The sequence below is a fragment of the Enhydra lutris genome, unplaced genomic scaffold (assembly GCF_002288905.1).
Source record: "Enhydra lutris kenyoni isolate GAN:26980312 unplaced genomic scaffold, ASM228890v2 scaffoldscaffold71, whole genome shotgun sequence".
Lineage (NCBI taxonomy): Eukaryota > Metazoa > Chordata > Mammalia > Carnivora > Mustelidae > Enhydra > Enhydra lutris.
In genome coordinates this window covers 6,737,994-6,756,790 of record NW_019154155.1, presented here as the reverse complement: position 1 = coordinate 6,756,790, position 18,797 = coordinate 6,737,994, and the positions used below count along the sequence as shown (strand labels likewise).

General features: G+C 39.3%; 1 protein-coding gene across 3 annotated transcripts in view; it reads left to right on the top strand.

Moving 5' to 3' along the window:
• Positions 1-292: 292 nt before the first annotated feature.
• LOC111159938 (poly(ADP-ribose) polymerase family member 4) overlaps positions 293-18,797 on the top strand; it is a 136,536-nt gene continuing 118,031 nt past the window's right edge. For 2 of the 3 annotated variants that reach the window (XM_022522627.1, XM_022522628.1), the window contains exons 1-5: positions 293-485; positions 4,887-5,019; positions 13,629-13,830; positions 14,575-14,641; positions 16,234-16,315. In XM_022522627.1, the coding sequence (XP_022378335.1) occupies positions 415-485; positions 4,887-5,019; positions 13,629-13,830; positions 14,575-14,641; positions 16,234-16,315 (555 nt within the window). In that variant the 5' untranslated portion in view covers positions 293-414. Of the gene's footprint in view, positions 486-4,886; positions 5,020-13,628; positions 13,831-14,574; positions 14,642-16,233; positions 16,316-18,797 lie in introns of those variants that run through there. The other variant, XM_022522629.1, reaches the window with a different exon arrangement.

Below are 18,797 nucleotides of genomic sequence, written 5' to 3'. Positions count from 1 at the left end.
CTAAGCAGGGAGTCAGTCAGCTTGGGGATTCTCTCTCTCTCTCTGTCTCCCTCTGCCCCTCCCCCTGCTTGTGCTCTTTCTCTCGCAAACAAATAAAATCTTAAAAAAAAAAAAAAAAAAATCCTGAATCTTCAGTCTGATCCAGGAAGAGAAACCCGAGCCCAGCCAACTACTTAATCCCGGGGCAGCCTCTCGATCTTCCGCCTAAGGAGCATGCTGTGTGGGTCGCCGGGCTGGGCCTCTGGAGGCAGCCAAGAGCGGGCTTCCGGCAGCGCTCTCAGGGGCACTGCCTGCCGGGACCACGCCTCGGGTCAGTGCCGGGAGTTTGGAGCCGGAATCCGGAAGCAGTTGGTGAGGGATCTCTGGGAGTGGGGAGAGTAGGCATCGGGGAGCTTCGAGAGCCCGGAGCATCGGATGCGAGGAGAGTCCCGAGCCAGGAGCGCCAGGAGCAGCGAGTGTGGGGAGTGGGCCATATTCCCTGGCAGGTGCGTGGGCGCGGCTGGCCGGACCCCTTGGGCGGTTGGGGTAGTCTTGGCCGACGGTGGCCGTGTCGACTCCCATCCTGAGCGGCTGGCTCAGCTCTGTGCCGCCGCTGATGGTGGTTGCGTGGTTGGCCTTACCGCGCTGGTTGCCGTGGGACTGCAGGCACGCTCATGCAGCCCGAGCCTTCGGGGGCATTGGCGTGTTCTCCAGCGAGTCGGCGGCCCAGGTGACAGGACACAGGTGGGGCAGCCAAAGGGAGCCGGGTCTGTGAGCTCGCTCCGGGCTCGGGGAAAATGAGCAGATGGCAACAAAACTCTGGTTTTTTGCTTCTAGTAGGCAGACACCCTATCCTCTTAAAATGAGGTATTCTTCAATTTAGGTTTGGAAAATTAACGCTTCAAAAAAAAATACAGTATTTTTTGAATAATCAGGGAATGTAATCTGACCTCGAAATTAGGAACATCATGATAGAAACATTCAATGTGCATGTTGAAGATCAAAGTTGAAAACTTTGTTTTTTGTAAACTTTATTTAATGGTAAATACTTCCTGCGGGGAATGCCCAGTGACTCAGCTGGGCATTTGTCCAGAGGAACACGGCACTGCTGAATGTTCAAACTTTTGACTCTGGATTACAAAATAACAATAAACACATAAAAATATTTAAAGTGGAGTGTAATGATAAAGGAGGAAATCCTCTCCATATTTGCATGTTGCCGATAGAGTAGCTGGAATTTGTGAGGAGGAGCTCAGGTTGTTTCTCAGGAGCTGGGGATGTGTGTTCTTATCCTGTGCTCCTAACACAGAGACTGACTCCAAAATCTCCTATGTACACAGTAAACTCTGATGCCCACATGAATGAACACTGACTGTTTAGGAGAAGCTTGGAAAGAAGGGAGAGACTGGTGGCACATGTTAAGAAAGCTGCTAGCCAGGAGAGGCCACACATGTAAGAGAGACTCCATATACAATCTAGAGGAAGGCAGAAATCAAGGCCTGACTTTAGATTTCACAGAATTTAATAGTGTTAGTTTCACTTCCTACAATGAGTAGGAAGACAGAAGTCAAGGCCTGACTTGAGATTTCACAGTATTTGAGTGTTAGTTTCACTACCCCTACAGGGCCTCAGCTGTGAAGAAGAAGCCAGAGAGTTGTTTAAAGTGTTTGTTTATATTTTGGTTTCACAAATAGTTCCACGAACTGTACACTTAAAAATGGTTAAAATGGCAATTTTTATGTGAGGTACATTTTGCCACCAAAATAAAGGTTAAAAAATATCTGTACTGTTTGACTCAGTAATTCCACTTCTGGCCATCTATTCTAAGGAAACAATGACAGAGATTTGGCCAAAAATATATGTTTAAAACATTTCCCTCAAAGTATATTTTTAATAATGAACAATTTTCAGTAACCAAATATCTGATGACTTGGGGAAGAGTTAAATTACACATAGCCACAACAGATATTTTCAAAGACTATTTAGTGATATTGGGCAAATACTCATTAAAAGTTAGATAAAAGAAACTGGCTATAAAATTCAATAAATAATATTCACAAATAACATATTTTTATTAAAATAATTTATAAAATATATTGATACAGGAAAGAATAATATCTAAAGATATTGAAAGAAATATCAAAATCAACAGTGGTGTTATTTCTCATGGAGGGATCATAAGTGCTTTTTTTTTTTTTTTTAAAGATTTTATTTATTTATTTGACAGAGAGATCACAAGTAGGCAGAGAGGCAGGCAGAGAAAGAGGAGGAAGCAGGCTCCCTGCTGCACAGGAATCCTGATGCGGGGCTCAATTCCAGGACCCTGAGATCATGACCTAAGCTGAAGGCAGCAGCTTAACCCACTGAGCCACCCAGGCGCTCCTATAAGTGCTTTTTAAAAAACAACTTTACTGAGATATACTTTACATACCATTAAATTCACCCATTTTAATTGTATGATTCAAAGACTTTTAATGAGTTGTGCATCATCACCATTATCTGGTTTAGAACATTTCCAGCACTGTAGTTGCTCTTTATTTTTCTCCATTCTGGTTAACCTACTTTGGGGGAGAAGTTATTTTTAGAAAGACAAATTCATAGTACGTTCCTTGAAAATTTAAGCAAAACTGAAAAATAATACAATTTAAGGTAAAACTAAAAGTAATATAATTCAACAAGAATAAAAATTATTTAAGCTTTTTGAGTCAGTATTGTTTAGGATTTCAGGACTATTTTCTAAGACAACCATTGGAATTGCAAACAAAGATTTACATGTAAGGGTGTGCATCATAGCTTTTTTTCTTAAAGATTGATTTATTTGAAGGGTGCCTGGGTGGCTCAGTTGTTAAGCATCTGCCTTCAGCTCAGGTCATGATCCCATGGTCCTGGGATCGAATCTCACATTGGGCTCCCTGTTCAGCGGGAAGCCCACTTCTCCCTTTCCCACTCCTGCTTGTGTTCCCTCTCTTGCTGTCTCTCTCTCTATCAAATAAATAAATAAACATCTTTTAAAAAAGATTTATTTATTTGAGAGAAGTGGGGGGCACAGAGGGAGAAACTGTCTCCAGCAGTCTCTCCACTGAGCTGATCCTGGAACCCAAGGTCATGACCACAGCCAAAATCAAGAGTCAGACTCTTAACCAATTGAGCCACCTAGACTCTCCCGTAAGTTTTGTTTTGATTTTTTGTTTGTTTAAAATTTTATTTATTTGTCAAAGAGAGAGAGTGTGTGTGAGCAAGCACTAGCATGGGGAACAGCAGGCAGAGGGAGAAGCAGGCTACCTCACCTAGCAAGGAACCCGATGAGGGACTGGATCCCTGACCTGAAAGCGGACACTTATCCACCCGAACCACCCAGGTGTCCCTATAGCTTTGTTTTTGATACCAAAATTTAGAAGTAATTTGATTGCCCAACAATAGAAATAGTTCATTTATGACATATATCTAAGATAGCCTCTCTTAAAAATGTTTTCCAGGAATAATTAATGATTTGATGCTAAAGACAAAATGCCGAAACAAAATGCAAGATAGGTATTGTGAATATGGTATGATTTCAATTTTGATAATAACATAGTCCATTATAGTACATACACATAGAAAAAAAGCCTGGAAGAAAAGGCAAACGAAGTTTATTGTTAAATACTTATACATTTCTTTCCATTCAAAATATGCCTATTTTTCTTAGAAGTAATTCTTTTCCATATATAGGAAAGTAGGACAGTAAAAGAAATTAAATTAAAACACAAATATGTTTCCATTTAAACATAAGTTGCATATTTTTATTACTAATTGATCAGTTTTTTCTCTAGAATGGCTAACAGACATCCACATAACTAATGGGACTAAGTGTCTTTTAAGTTTTAAAGAATTATGTATAAAATCTGTGGCTTCACTATCGCATATACTAATTTTTAATTTAGAAAGAAGTGCTTTGTGTTCTTAAACCACACACCTGATCTGTAACTGAAATCTGTACATTTTCATTAAGATATATAGTACGAGCCTATACCAAAGAATGTTGGAGCGCCATAGTACCAGCCATAAAGCTAGAAATGATTCTAAAACCAACGTACTTGTTGCAAGTTTGATCACTGTTCAATTTTTGTAGTTAAAAATGATTGCAATATGTCTTTTTAAAATAATGCCCATATTCACATTGTTTGCATGTAGAACAATTCCTGATGCACTGTCATTTATATTCACTGAAAAGAAAATCCTTTTTTTTTTCCCACAGACTCCCCTGAATTTTATTATACTGTGGTTTATTTATTTATTTATTATTTAAATTCAATTTGTTAACATATACTGTATTACTGGTTTCAGGGGTACAATTTAGTGATTCATCAGTTGCACCTAACACCCAGTGTTCCTTACATCAAGTGCCCTCCTTAATGGCCATCACCCAGTGACCCCATCTCCCCACCCACCTCCCCTCCAGCAACTGTCAGTTTGTTCCCTGTGTTAAGAGTATCTTATGGCTGGGGTGCCTGGATGGCTCAGTTAGTTAAGCATCTGATTCTTGATTTTGGTTCAGGTCATGATCTTGGGGACTTGGGATCGAGCCTCGCATCAGGCTCTGTGCTCCACATGGAGTCTTCTGGAGATCCTCTCTTTCAAATAAATAAATAAAATCTTTTTTTTTAAGTCTCTTATGATTTGCCCCCTCTCTGTTTTTATCTTATTTTTCCTTCACTTCTCCAGTGTTCTTCTGTTTTCTTCCTAAACTCCACATATGAGTGAAATCATATGGTTTTTGTCTTTCTCTGACTGACTTATTTCACTTGGCATAATACCCTCTAGTTCTAGCCATGTCATTGCAAATTGCAAGATTTCATTGTTTTTGATGGCTCAATAATATTCCATTGAGAATCCTTTAAAACTATGACTTGAAACTTTTTTCCCTACAGGATGACTGTGAGGATCTTTGCAAATTGTAACTTCTGTTTGAAAGTCAAGCACTTAGCTCGTCAACAGAAGAAAAAGCTACAAAATGACATTAAGGAGAATGGTGGAAATTTTTCCTTTTTATTAAATCCTCAGGTATGTAAATTTTGTAAGAACTGTGTGATAAATACTGTCCGTTCAGGGAGGGTAGTTCAGGGTGCTTGGCTGGCTCAGTGGGAAGATCATGCGACTCTTGATCTTGGGGTCTTGAGTTAAGGCCCCATGTTGGGCACAGTGCTTACTTAAAATAATAAATTAATTTTTTTTTTTTTAAGGGAGAATGGGTCATGGTTAGAAAGGTAAGCAGAGACAATTGGCCACAGAAGAAAGTCACTGAAGGCAGGTGAAATTATGACATCGTTAACAGGGAAGTTGGGCTGGAGAAAGGCAGAGGAGGAAAGACCATGCGTCCCACCTTCTCTCCATTTCCTTGAGCTGTAGAGAAATTCCACGTACCTTGTGAATCCGAGGTTATTAGAGTACAAGATCTGAAGACCTAAACAGAAATAATTACAGACCAGCCAAATCTATTCTTGAAGGAGAAAAGTGATGGTGTACAGCATTTGCAAAAAACATTCCATCTAATCACTCCCTAGTATGTCATCCCTGAATGTCACCTGTACAGTGTGACTCGGGACAAAGAAAAACATATAAACTCATCTTGAATTGCTTATACAGCTTGTACTGCTTGTTTTGTTTATTTAAAGTCTGAAGAAAGCTACTTTCCCTCTCTTGAAATGGAATTGTAGGCCTGACAGTTTAAGATTGGTGGCTTAGCCTGACCCTTCCTGGACCACATCCCTGGGGCTTGCTGACCATGAGTCTAGTTTGTTCTGTGAAGTATGTTCAACTCCAGCTAGATCCTGGGTGCCCTCTGGCATTTAGTAGTTTGCCTGTGATTATCAGAAATGGAATGTCCCTGTTCACCTCCAGTTTAGGCAGAACTGTATATACATCCCTTAATACAGCTTTCCTCACTTTCCTGTTTCCATTTCTGTGCATGGATGAATAATTCATGCCAGTTATGCCTTCTCAGTTTATCTTCTGGGTAAAGAATGCCAACATGGTCTCTCATTTCCAGAAATTCCCACATAGTGTAAACTTTTTGGAAATTATGTTGCCAATGTATATAAACTTTTGAAATGTGCATACCATGTATTATAATGAAGGAGACAACTATGTATTGTTGAGGAATGAGCTCCAAGATGAATTATTAAGTGGAAAAGCAGGTTCAGAACATCATGTTTAGTATGCTGCCATTTGTGACTAAAATTAGGGCTGTGTACTTATATTTGTGTTGCCTATGCATAGAATAGCTTAGAAGGATACTCCAGAAACAAGTTAAAACAGATGCCTCTGGGGAGATGAACTGGGAACAATGGTATGAAATATATGTTAATTTATTATTATTATTATTATTATTATTATTATTATTTTACTTTGTAGATATTCTACAATGTGTGTATACTATTTATTCCATAATAAATTAATAAAATTACAACTTAACAAATTAAATAAATAATGAATACCTTCTGAATCTATCATTCCACTCCTAAGAAAACAATTAAACAAATGTACAAATATGTGTACATGAAGTAACTCAGTACAGCATTGTTTAAAGGAGTGAAAACTTGGGAATAACCTCTAGGGTTGGTTAATCAATTATGGTATATCCCTATCCCTATTCTTTAAAAACTATTGATTTTTTAAACTTTTATTTAACTAAAAATTATTTTATTTGTAAGTGTTTTAGAAGTCTGAGAAAGATTACTATAAATTATCTTCAAGACTTTTAAGGGTGAGCATTCTAGGGCAAGATGGTGACAGAGTAGGGGACCTCATTTTATTTGGTCCCTTGAATTTAGCTGGATATCTATGGAACTATTCTGAACACACACAAATTCAGCCTGAGTTGTAAGAAAATATATTTGGAACTCAACAAGCAGAAAAACAATTGCTTTTTGCAAGGTAGGAGATGTGGAATTGTGAATCTGTGGGAAATATCTTAAGATAAACAGAATGGGAAGGGATCCTCCATAAGCCAGCTGCTGGAAAGTGATATAACACTGGAGCATGAAATCAGAACTCTTAGAAATTGCTCACTAGGACAGATTTCTTAAAGGGGCACAGGAGATGGAAAGAGCAGAATTCTAAGTGGGTCATTGTGATCTCAGGATCCCGGAGACACAGAAAGAATGGGGGTGCCTGATCCAATAGGGTGCCCGAGCAGTTAAGTGGGAAACTGGTTATGGTCAGAGAGCTCAGAAGGGACTCTCAGCTCCAGTCACCATAAACCATGAGCTGGGCTGGTAGGAAGACCACTCTTTGCCCCAGGCAACTGGAACATGTGGGCTGTTTAACATCTCCTGGATAGAGACAAAACAGCTGCTCCCATGAATCTAGCAACAACTCTCAGGGAAGTAGTGGCCCCAGAAAGGAGAGTAGGATGGCATCCAGCTATTACCTGAGAGAAATGGAGCAGGGTCCGTGCCTGACCCCAGAACCACTCACAGTCACAAAGACACAAAGTGCAGTAAGGCTCGTGGACCCTTAGAGCACCCCCTGGTGTGAATTGGGTGCGAATTGCCAGAGTCTGTGGAGTGTGGCACACAGAGGCTGTGCCTACGACTGGACAACAGCTCTCAGGCACTGATGGCCCCAGAAAGGAGAGTAGGATGGCACCCAGCTGTGACCTGGGAGCAGCAGAGCAGGATATGTGTGAGCTCACAACCACTTGCAGTTGCAAAGACACAAAGTGAAGTGTTGCTCATGGGCACCAGAGGCACCTCCCAGGAGAAGTGTAGTGGAGGTGAACTGCAGAAGTCTGTGGGCTTGATACACACAGATGTGAAGATAATTTGACCTGCAGGGTTTATTGAAGAAGGGGAACTGTGATCTTGTGCCTCTGGGCCAGAGATCCTGGCATGGCTGTTTTTGCTTTGACCCTCTGAAGAGGTGTGGAAAGCCACCAAGAAATAAAAGCGACACAGACGACCAGTTCACCTCGAGCCCATCCCCCTGACAAGGGGTGGGGCAACTTTGCCCAGGGAAAGACACCTGAGAAGTAGAACAGCAGGCCCCTCCCTGAGAAGACAGACCTAAGAACAGGTGGATAACAAGCTTATAAATCCCACAGGATGGTAAAACCCCAGAACCAGGGGCAAATAATATATTGAGTTCCAGATGTTACCTCATGATTGGTTTATTCTTCAGTCTAAAATTTTACATTTTTTTTAACCTTTTCTGCATTTCAACTAGATTCTTATTTTACCAACTTATGTTTTTAAGTTATTTTTTAACTTTTTTTCTCACATCTATATTTTATAGATTTATGCCGCATTCTTGTCCTTTCTTCACTCTATCCAATGTTATATATATATAAACTTTGCTTTCCTTGCAATTTTGGGATGTAGTGTCTTCTAACACAGAAACCAAAATTCAATCAGGAGCAAGAGTATCACCCTGCTTTGTCCACCCTGTGAGATTATAGTCTCTCCCACGCCCCTTTTTTTATTGTTTTGGTTCATCTTGCCTTGTTTGCTTTTCTGTGGTGCTGTCTGACCTCTTTGGATTTTTTCTTTCCTTTTTTTTTTTTTTTTTAAGATTTTATTTATTTATTTGACAGACAGAGATCTCAAGTAGGCAGAGAGGCAGGCAGAGAGAGAGAGAGAGAGAGAGAGAGAAGCAGGCTCCCTGCTGAGCAGAGAGCCCGATGTGGGGCTCGATCCCAGGACCCCGAGATCATGACCTGATAGCAATTATAAAGTTAATAGCTAGGCTTGAAAAGAGTATAAATGACAATACAGAATTTCTAAGGGTGGTAATGAGATCTAATCAGGCCTAAAAGTGCTAATGATCTAAAAGTGCTGTGAATGAGATGCCATCTAAATTGGATGCTTTAACAACTAGGGTCAGTGAGACAGAGAGAAAATCAGTGATCTAGAGAACAGGCTGATGGAAAGGAAGGAGGTTGAGGAAAAAGAGAGAAAAACAACTAATAGCCCACTAAGAAAGGCTTTGAGAATTTAATGATGTATTGAAAAGAACCAATGTCAGAATCATCGGGATCCAAGAGAGGGTGGAAAGAGAGAGAGGGCTAGAAGGTATTTTTGAGCAAATCATGGCTGAGAACTTCCCTAATTTGAGAAAGAAAATAAGCACTCATGTCCAAGAGACAGAGAGGAACCCTCCCAAAATCAATAAAAACAGATCAACACCCTGACCTATAATAGTGAAGCTTGCAAATCTTAGAGCCAAAGAAGTTATGCTGAGAGAAGCTAGGGAGAGGAGATTCCTTACATATGGAGGGAGGAACATCAGAATAACATCAGACCTATCCATAGAAACCTGGCAGGCCAGAAAGTGCTGGCAAGATATATTCAGAATACTAAATGAGAGGAACATGCAGCCAAGAATACTTTCTCCAGCAAGGCTGTCATTCGGAATGGAAGGAGAGATACAGAGTTTCCAGGACAGACAGAAACTGAAAGAATATGTGACCACCAAGCCAGTCCTGTAAGAAATACTAAGGGGGATACTGTAAGCAAAGAGAGAGCCCAAGAGTAACATAGACCAGAAAGTAACAGACAATCTACAGAACAAACTACGGACTTTGCAGGCAATACAATGTCACTAAATTCATATCTTTCAGCAGTTACTCTGAATGTAAACAGGCTGAATGCTCCAATCAAAAGACACAGGGTATCAGATTGGATTGAAAAAGCAGGACCCATCCATATGCTGTCTACAAGAGACTAATTTGAACCTAAAGTCACCTCCAAATTAAAAGTGAAGGGCTGGAGAACCATTTACCATCCCAACGGACCTCAAAAGAAAGCTGGAGTAGCAGTCCTCATATCAGACAAATTAGAGTTTAAACAGAAGACTTTCATAAGAGATGTAGAGGAACACCATATCATACTCAAAGGGTCTATCTGACACGAAGATCTAACAATTGGAAATATCTATGCTCCCAATGTGGGAGCAGCCAATTATATAAAACAATATCCAAAGTAAAGAAACATATTGATAATAATGCATTAATAGTAAGGGACTTGCAGACCCCACTCACGGCAATGGACAGATCATCTAAGCAGAAGATCAATAAAGAAATGAGGGCTTTGAATGACACACTGGCCCAGATGGACTTCACAGATATATACAGAATACTCCATCCTAAAACAACAGAATACTCATTCTTCTTGAGTGCACATGCAACATTCTCCAGAATAGATCACATACTGAGTCACAAGTCAGGTCTGAACTGATACATAAGATTGAGTCATTCCCTGCATATTTTCAGACCACATGCTTTGAAACTGGAAGTCCATAACAAGAAGAAATTTGGAAGGAACTCAAAAACTTGGAGGTTAAAGAACATCCTGCTAAAGAATGAATGGGTCAATCAGGAAATTAAAGAAGAACTTAAACAATTCATGCAAACTAATGAAAATGAAAACACATCAATTCAAAACATATGGGGTACTGCGAAAGTTGTCCTGAGAGGGAAGTACATAATAGTTAAAGCTGCTCTCGAAAAAATCGGAAAAATCCCAAATACACAAGATAACCATATACCTAAACGACCTGGAGAAAGAATGGCATATAAAACCTACACCAAGCAGAGGAAGAGAAATATTGAAGATTAGAGCACAAATTGATGAAATAGAAACCAGAAGAACAGTAGAACAGAGCAATAAAACTAGGAGCTGGTTCTTTGAAAGAATTAATAAGATTGATAAACCTCTGGCCAGACTTATACAAAAGAAAAGAGAAAGGACCCAAATTAATAAAATCATGAATGAAAGGGGAGAGATCACAACCAATACCAAGGAAATACAAGTAATTGTTAGAATATACTACGAGCAACTATATGCCAACAAAATGGATGCATTCCTAGAAATGTATAAACTACCAAGACAAACAGGAAGAGGTAAAACACCTGAACAGACCAATAACCAGCAAGGAAATTGAAGCAGTAATCAAAAACCTCCCAAAACAAGAGTCCAAAGCCACATGGCTTCCCAGGGGAATTGTACCAAACATTTAAAGAAGAGGGGCACCTGGGTGGCTCAGTTGTTAAGCATCTGCCTTTGGCTCAGGTCATGATCCCAGGGTCCTGGGATTGAGCCCCACATCAGGCTCCCTGTTCGGTGGGAAGCCTGCTTCTCCCTCTCCCACTCCTGCTTGTGTTCCTGCTCTTGCTGTCTCTCTCTCTCTGTCAAGTAAATAAATAAAATCTTTAGCATAAAAAAAAGAAGAAATACTATCTATTCTACTGAAGCTGTTTCAAAAAATAGAAATGGAAGGAAAACTCCCAAACTCCTTCTATGAAGCCAGCATTACCTTGATTCCATAACCAGACAAAAACCCCGATCAAAAAGGAGAATTACAGACAAATATCCCTGATGGACATAAATGCCAAAATACTCAACAAGATCCCGGCCAATATAATCCAATAGTACATTAAAAGGATGATTCACCACTATCAGATGGAGTTTATTCCTGGGGTACAAGGGTGGTTCAGCATTCACAAATCAATCAATGTGACAGAGCACATTAATAAAAGAAAAGACAAGAATCATATGATCCTCTCAATTGGTGCAGAGAAAGCATTCAACAAAATACAGATAATTTCTTGATTAAAACTCTTGAAGGATAGGGATAGAGGGAACATACCTCAATATCATAAAAACCATCTATGAAAAGCCCACAGCAAATCTTCTCAGTGGGGAAAAACTGAGAGCTTTTCCCCTAAGGTCAGGAACACAACAGGGATGCCTACTCTCACCACGGCTGTTCAACATAGTACTAGAAGTCTCAGCCTTAACAATCAGACAACAAAGAGAAATAAAATCATTCAAATTGACAAAGAAGTAAAACTCTCTCTCTTTGCAGATGGCATGATACTTTATGTGGAAAACTCAAAATACTCCCCCCCAAAACTGCTAGAACTCATAACAGTGATTCAGCAACATGGCAGGATACAAAATCAATGCACAAAAATCAGTTGCATTTCTATACACTAACAATGTGTCTGAAGAAAGAGAAATTAAGGAATTGATCCCATTTGCAACTGCACCAAAACCCATAAGATAATGAGGAATAAACTTAACCAAAGAGCAAAGGATTTGTACTCTAGAAACTACAGAACACTTATGAAAGAAATTGAGAAAGACACAAAGAGATAGAAAAGCATTCCATGCTCATGGATTGGAAGAATAAACATTGTTAAAATGTTTATGCTACCCAGAGAAATCTACACACTAATGCAATCTATCAACCTTTTTCACAGAACTGGAATAAACAATCTGAAAATTGTATGGAACCAGAAAAGACACTGGTCACAAGGAGAATGTTGAAAAAGAAAACCAAAGCTGGGGGCATCACAATGCCTGACTTTAAGCTGTATAACAAAGATGTGATCATCAAGACAGCATGGTACTGGCACAAAAACAGACGCATAAATCACTGGAAGAGAATAGAAAGCCCAGAAATGGACCCTCAACTCTGTGGTCAACTAATCTTCAACAAAGTGGGAAGGAATATCCAATAGAAATAAGACAGTCTCTTCAATAAATGGTGCTGGGAAAATTGGATAGCCACATGCAGAAGAATGAAACTGGACTATTCTCTTACACCATACACAAAGATAAACTCAAAATGGATAAAAGACCTAAATGTGAGACAGGAATCCATCAAAATCCTAGAGGAGAACAACAAATGTTGGCGAGGATGGGGAATCAAGCTGGTACAGCCCCTCTGGAAAACAGTATGGAGGTTCCTCAAGAAGTTAAAAATAGAGCTTCCCTATGACCCAGTATTTGCACTACTAGGTATTTACCCCAAAGATACAGATGTAGTGAAAAGAAAGGACATATGTACCCCAGCGTTCATAGAAACAACTTCCACAATAGTCATAAGAGTGGGAGGAGCCAAGATGTCCTTCAACAGATGAATGGGTAAAGAAGATGTGGTTCATATATACAATGGAACATTACACAGCCATTAGAAAGGATGAATACCTACCATTTGCATCCACACAGATAGAACTGCAGAGTATTATGCTAAGTGAAATAAGTCAAGCAGAGAAAGGCGGTTATCATATGGAACTCATATATGGAACATAAGGAATAGCGCGGAGGGCCATAGAGGAAGGGAGGGAAAACTGAATGGAAAGAAATCAGAGAGGGAGACAAACCATGAGAGACTCTAGACTCTGGGAAACAAACTGAGGGTTGCAGAAGGCAGAGGGTGGGGGGTTGGGGTAACGGAGTGAATGGCATTAAGGAGGGCACATTATCTGATGAGCACTGGGTATTATATGCAACTAATCAATCATTGAACACTACATCAAAAACTAATGATGTAGGGCGCCTGGGTGGCTCAGTGGGTTAAGCCGCTGCCTTCGGCTCGGGTCATGATCTCAGGTCCGTGGGATCGAGTCCCGCATCAGGCTCTCTGTTCGGCGGGGAGCCTGCTTCCCTCTCTCTCTCTCTCTCTCTGCCTGCCTCTCTGTCTACTTGTGATCTCTTTCTGTCAAATAAATAAATTAAAAAATCTTTAAAAAAAAAAAAAACTAGTGATGTACTATATGTTGGCTAATTGAACTTAATAAAGAAAGACTTTTAAGGATGAAACTAACAGATAAAAGTATTTAGATTTATTTCTATACGTACATAATGAATTGATTCTTTTTTTCTAAGTGCACACATATAATCTTAGACAATGCTGATGTTCTGAGCCAGTATCAACTGAAGTCTATCCAAAAGAACCATATCCATATTATAAACCCAGATTTTATATGGGACTCTATCAAAGAAAGGAGGCTTTTGGACGTAATGAATTATGATCCTAATAAGGCACTGGACATCACACCACCTCCTTGTCAAAAGGCAGGCAGTTCTGGTAAGTATTTTATATCAAGCACTTAATATATTACAGATGCTATAGTAAACATTTTGGTTTATCAAAGGCAGTATAGTCGAAGAATGGTCTAGACATATTACAAAAATTATCAAACATCCTCAGGTCCTTCATTTGTGACATGATGGCACTGGGGAACTCATTCTGACCTGCAGCATACTAGAAATGCATTTCATAACTATACTCACCATAATCTTTTTTTTTTAAGATTTTTATTTATTTATTTGATAGACACAGATCACAAGTAGGCGGAGAAGCAGGCAGAGAGAGAGGGGGAAGCAGGCTCCCTACCGAGTAGAGAGCCCGATGCGGGGCTCGATCCCAGGACCCTGAGACCATGACCCAAGCCGAAGGCAGAGGCCTAACCCACTGAGCCACCCAGGCGCCCCTCACCATAATCTTAAGAAAAGAAAAATATCATTTGAAATTGTATATCCATCAATGAGTTTCAAATAATACAGATATTAGAATTCTCCTCACATGTCTATTAAAATAAAATCATGATATATTCTCACTATCTTTTATTTTAATCTACTTTCTTTTTGTCCCATTTGTACTATCCTTAGATTACCAATTACTATAGTTACTATAAGAACATTAAAAAAAAAAAAAGAATAGTGTGTTAAGTATGACCTATATTCAAGAATCTTAAAAATTCCAGGATTTATTGTTTATAATTTTAATAAATCTTTGAGTAGTAAACAAGTGTTTTTGTTTTTGTTTTAGAAGTGACAACAGATGATCCGTACCTGGACAACTCCATGGAGAAGGAAAACATTTTGGAATTCACAGAGTAATCTACTTTTTTTTTTAATTTAATTTTATTTATTTTATTTATTTATTTGTGTGTGAGAGAGAGAGCACGCACAAACAGGGGGAGCAGCAGACAGAGGCATAATCAGGCTCCCCACTGAACAAGGAGCCTGATGAAGTATTCCCAGGACTCTGGGATCCTGACCTGAGCTGATGGCAGATGCTTAACTGACTGAGTCACACAGGTGTCCCCAGAGTAATCTACTTCTGATCATTAAGATTCAGTTTGCAAAATGTTTTGTAAACCTCAAGCACAGGTTTTGTTTTGTTTTTTAAGATTCTATTTATTTATTTATTTGAGAGAGAGACAGAGAGAACGAGCAGGAGGGAGGAGCAGAGGGAGAGAGAGAAGGACAAACAGACTCCCCGATAAGCAATAAGTGGGGAGCCTGATGCGGGCTTGCTCTGATAACTCTTGAAATCATGACCCAAACTGAAGAAAGATGCTCAAACAGTTTTAAAGTGCTATTAATACCTCATGTTTTTTGTAGTATTTTCATTTATCTTGCTTCTCTAATTCTAGGCTTTTGTTTATTTAAGACTTTTTACCTCAACTAGTATAGTGCTAATTATTTCCATCTTAGTATTATATAAGAGTGGACATAATTGTTAGATTGATTTTTAAAAAGAAAAGGCACTGGAGATGAGATATGGGTAGTCTGCTTACCCTGCTATTACCGAGAAGCCTTTAGAGTTGAGATTCTTCCTTACTCCCTACCTAATATGTAAAAAATAGAAATAGTGACAACCTTCTGCAAATGGAGTATATGAGGCTACAGGGTTTTTTTGTTGTTTTTTTTTGTTGTTGTTGTTTTGTTTTGTGCTTCTTTATTTAACAGAGAGAGACAGTGAGAGAGGGAATACAAGCAGGGGGAGTGCGAGAGAGAGAAGCAGGTCCCTCCACCCCCACCTTAGCAGGGAGTCCAAGTCAGGCTCTATCCCAGGACCCTGGGATTATGACCTGAGTGAAGGTAGACGCTTAAGGACTGAGCCACCCAGGTGCCCTGAAACTACAGTTATATATGGTTTTGTAAAGCATACCCACAACTGTAGTATCAATTAAGCATCACATTGAGCCTTATTTTATTTGTTAATAGTACTGTTAAAAGACAGAACAAATATAAAAAATAAAAGTACAGACTATGAGAAATCTGATGCCTTTATTTTAAAGGGGGTGGGGATTGACCGTAGTACAGAGTCTCTGGTATGAGCCTGCCTGAGTGACACAGCTTCATTAGGGCCAGAACCCAAGAGAGCACAGGTCACCTGCCACTGCTAGGACTGGTGTTCTCTCCAGTGCACTGGCCTGATTCTCTTTCACCTCCACTTGTGCTTCATCCCACCCCACCTTCCAATGCAGACTCTCAGTATTCGACATCAGAGCTCTAGAGTTATCCAAAGGAGGGATCCAGCTCATTACACAAGACTTTTTAACCATTTTCAGAGTATCTGAGGAGGGATTAGGGACTTAAAATGTATTTTGTATGTAATTAGGGGATAGATAAGAAAAATTTTATGAATATTCTGTTTAATCTAAAATTCCATTTTAATGTTAAAATTTTATTATACAAGTTTCAGGTTTCGTAAAGAGAATGTTGAAATTCCTCATTTTCCACAAGACTTTGAAGTTGCAAAATATAACACCTTGGAAAAAGTAAGAGGCTGATTTGTATTTTATATTTAAAATTTAATATTTATCTTTTTAGTGTTTTTATTATAAAGGTAATACGTGCTCATAATAAAAATATAAACAGTACAAAATATTAACATAACTTTATTTTTTTATTAAAGATTTTATTTATTTATTTGACAGAGAGATAAAGAGCACAAGCAGGCAGAGAGGCAGGCAGAGAGAGAGGGGGAAGCAGGCTCTCTGCTGAGCAGAGAGCCCAATGCGGGGCTCGATCCCAGGACCCTGAACTGAAGGCAGCTGCTTAATGACTGAGCCACCCAGGCACCCCTCTTTTTTTTTTTTTAAGAGTAGATTTGACACCAAGTATTTACATTATTCATTAAAAAGAAAAAGAGGAAATTATTTCTCCAGTATCATATAAGTGAAAACCCTAGCATTCAAAATGATGCTGATTTACATATTTTAGATATTTTAATAAAATATAACTTGAAAGCATTTCCTCTGTGATAAAGAAAATATAAAAAGTGGTACAGTTTAAACATATACAGATATAGCTATAAACTATATATACTTTTTTTTAATTTTTAAATTTTTTATTAACATATAATGTATTATTAGCCCCAGGGGTACAGGTCAGTGAATCGCCAGGTTTACACACTTCACAGCACTCACCATAGCACATACCCTCCCCAGTGTCCATAACCCAACCACCATCTCCCTCCTCCCAGCAACCCTAGGTTTGTTTTGTGATATTAAGAGTCTCTTATGGTTTGTCTCCCTCCTGATCCCATCTTGTTTCATTTTTTCCTTCCTTGTCCCCCAAATCCCCCACGTTGCCTCTCAAATTCCTCATATTAGGGAGATCATTTGATAATTGTCTTTCTGTGATTGACTTATTTCGCTCATCATAATACCCTCTAGTTCCATCCATGTTGTTGCAAATGGCAAGATTTCATTTCTTTTGACGGCTGCATAGTATTCCATTGTAGATATACACCACATCTTCTTGATCCATTCATCTGTTGATGGACATCTAGGTTCCTTCCATAGTTTGGCTATTGTGGACATTGCTGCTATAAACATTTGGATACATGTGCCCCTCCGGATCACTACATTTGTATCTTCGGGGTAAAAACCCAGTGGTACAATTGCTGGGTCATAGGGTAGCTCTATTTTTAACTTTTAGAGGAACCTCCATGCTGTTTTCCAGAGTGGTTGCACCAGCTTGCATTCCCACCAACAGTGTAGGAGGGTTCCCCTTTCTCCTCATCCTTGCCAGCATCTGTCATTTCCTGACTTGTTAATTTTAGCCATTCTGACTGGTGTGAGGTGGTATCTCACTGTGGTTTTGATTTGTATTTCCCTGATGCTGAGTGATGGGGAGCACTTTTTCATGTGTCTGTTGGCCATCTGGATGTCTTCTTTGCAGAAATGTCTGTTCATGTCTTCTGCCCATTTCTTGATTGGATTATTTGTTCTTTGGGTGTTGAGTTTGCTAAGTTCTTTATAGATTTTGGATACTAGCCCTTTATCTGATATGTCATTTGCAAATATCTTCTCCCATTCTGTCAGTTGTCTTTTGGTTTTGTTGACTCTTTCCTTTGCTGTGCAAAAACTTTTGATCTTGATGAAGTCCCAATAGTTCATTTTTGCCCTTGCTTCCCTTGCCTTTGGTGATCTTCCTAGGAAGAAGTTGCTGCGGCTGAGGTCGAAGAGGTTGCTGCCTGTGTTGTCCTCAAGGATTTGATGGATTCCTTTCTCACATTGAGGTCCTTCATCCATTTTGATTCTGTTTTTGTGTGTGGTGTAAGGAAATGGTCCAGTTTCATGTTTCTGCCTGCGGCTGTCCAATTTTCCCAACACCATTTGTTGAAGAGGCTGTCTTTTTTCCACTGGACATTCTTTCCTGCTTTATCGAAGATTAGTTGACCATAGAATTGAGGGTCTATTTCTGGACTCGCTATTCTGTTCCATTGATCTATGTGTCTGTTTTTGTGCCAGTACCATACTGTCTTGAGGATGACAGCTTTGTCATAGAGCTTGAAGTCTGGAATCGTGATGCCACCAACTTTGGCTTTCTTTTTCAACATTCCTCTGGCTATTCAAGGTCTTTTCTGGTTCCATATAAATTTTAGGATTATCTGTTCCATTTCTTTGAAAAGAATGGATGGGATTTTGATAGGTAATGCCTTAAATGTGTAGATTGCTTTAGGTAGCATAGACATTTTCACAAAATTTGTTCTTCCAATCCATGAGAATGGAACATTTTTCCATTTCTTTGTGTCTTCCTCAGTCTCTTTCATGAGTACTTTTAGTTTTCTGAGTACAGATTCTTTGCCTCTCTGGTTAGGTTTATTCCTAGGTATCTTACGGTTTTGGGTGCAATTGTAAATGGGATGGACTCCTTAATTTCTCTTTCTTCTGTCTTGTTGTTGGTGTATAGAAATGCAACTGATTTCTGTGCATTGATTTTATATCCTGACACGTTACTGAATTCCTGTAC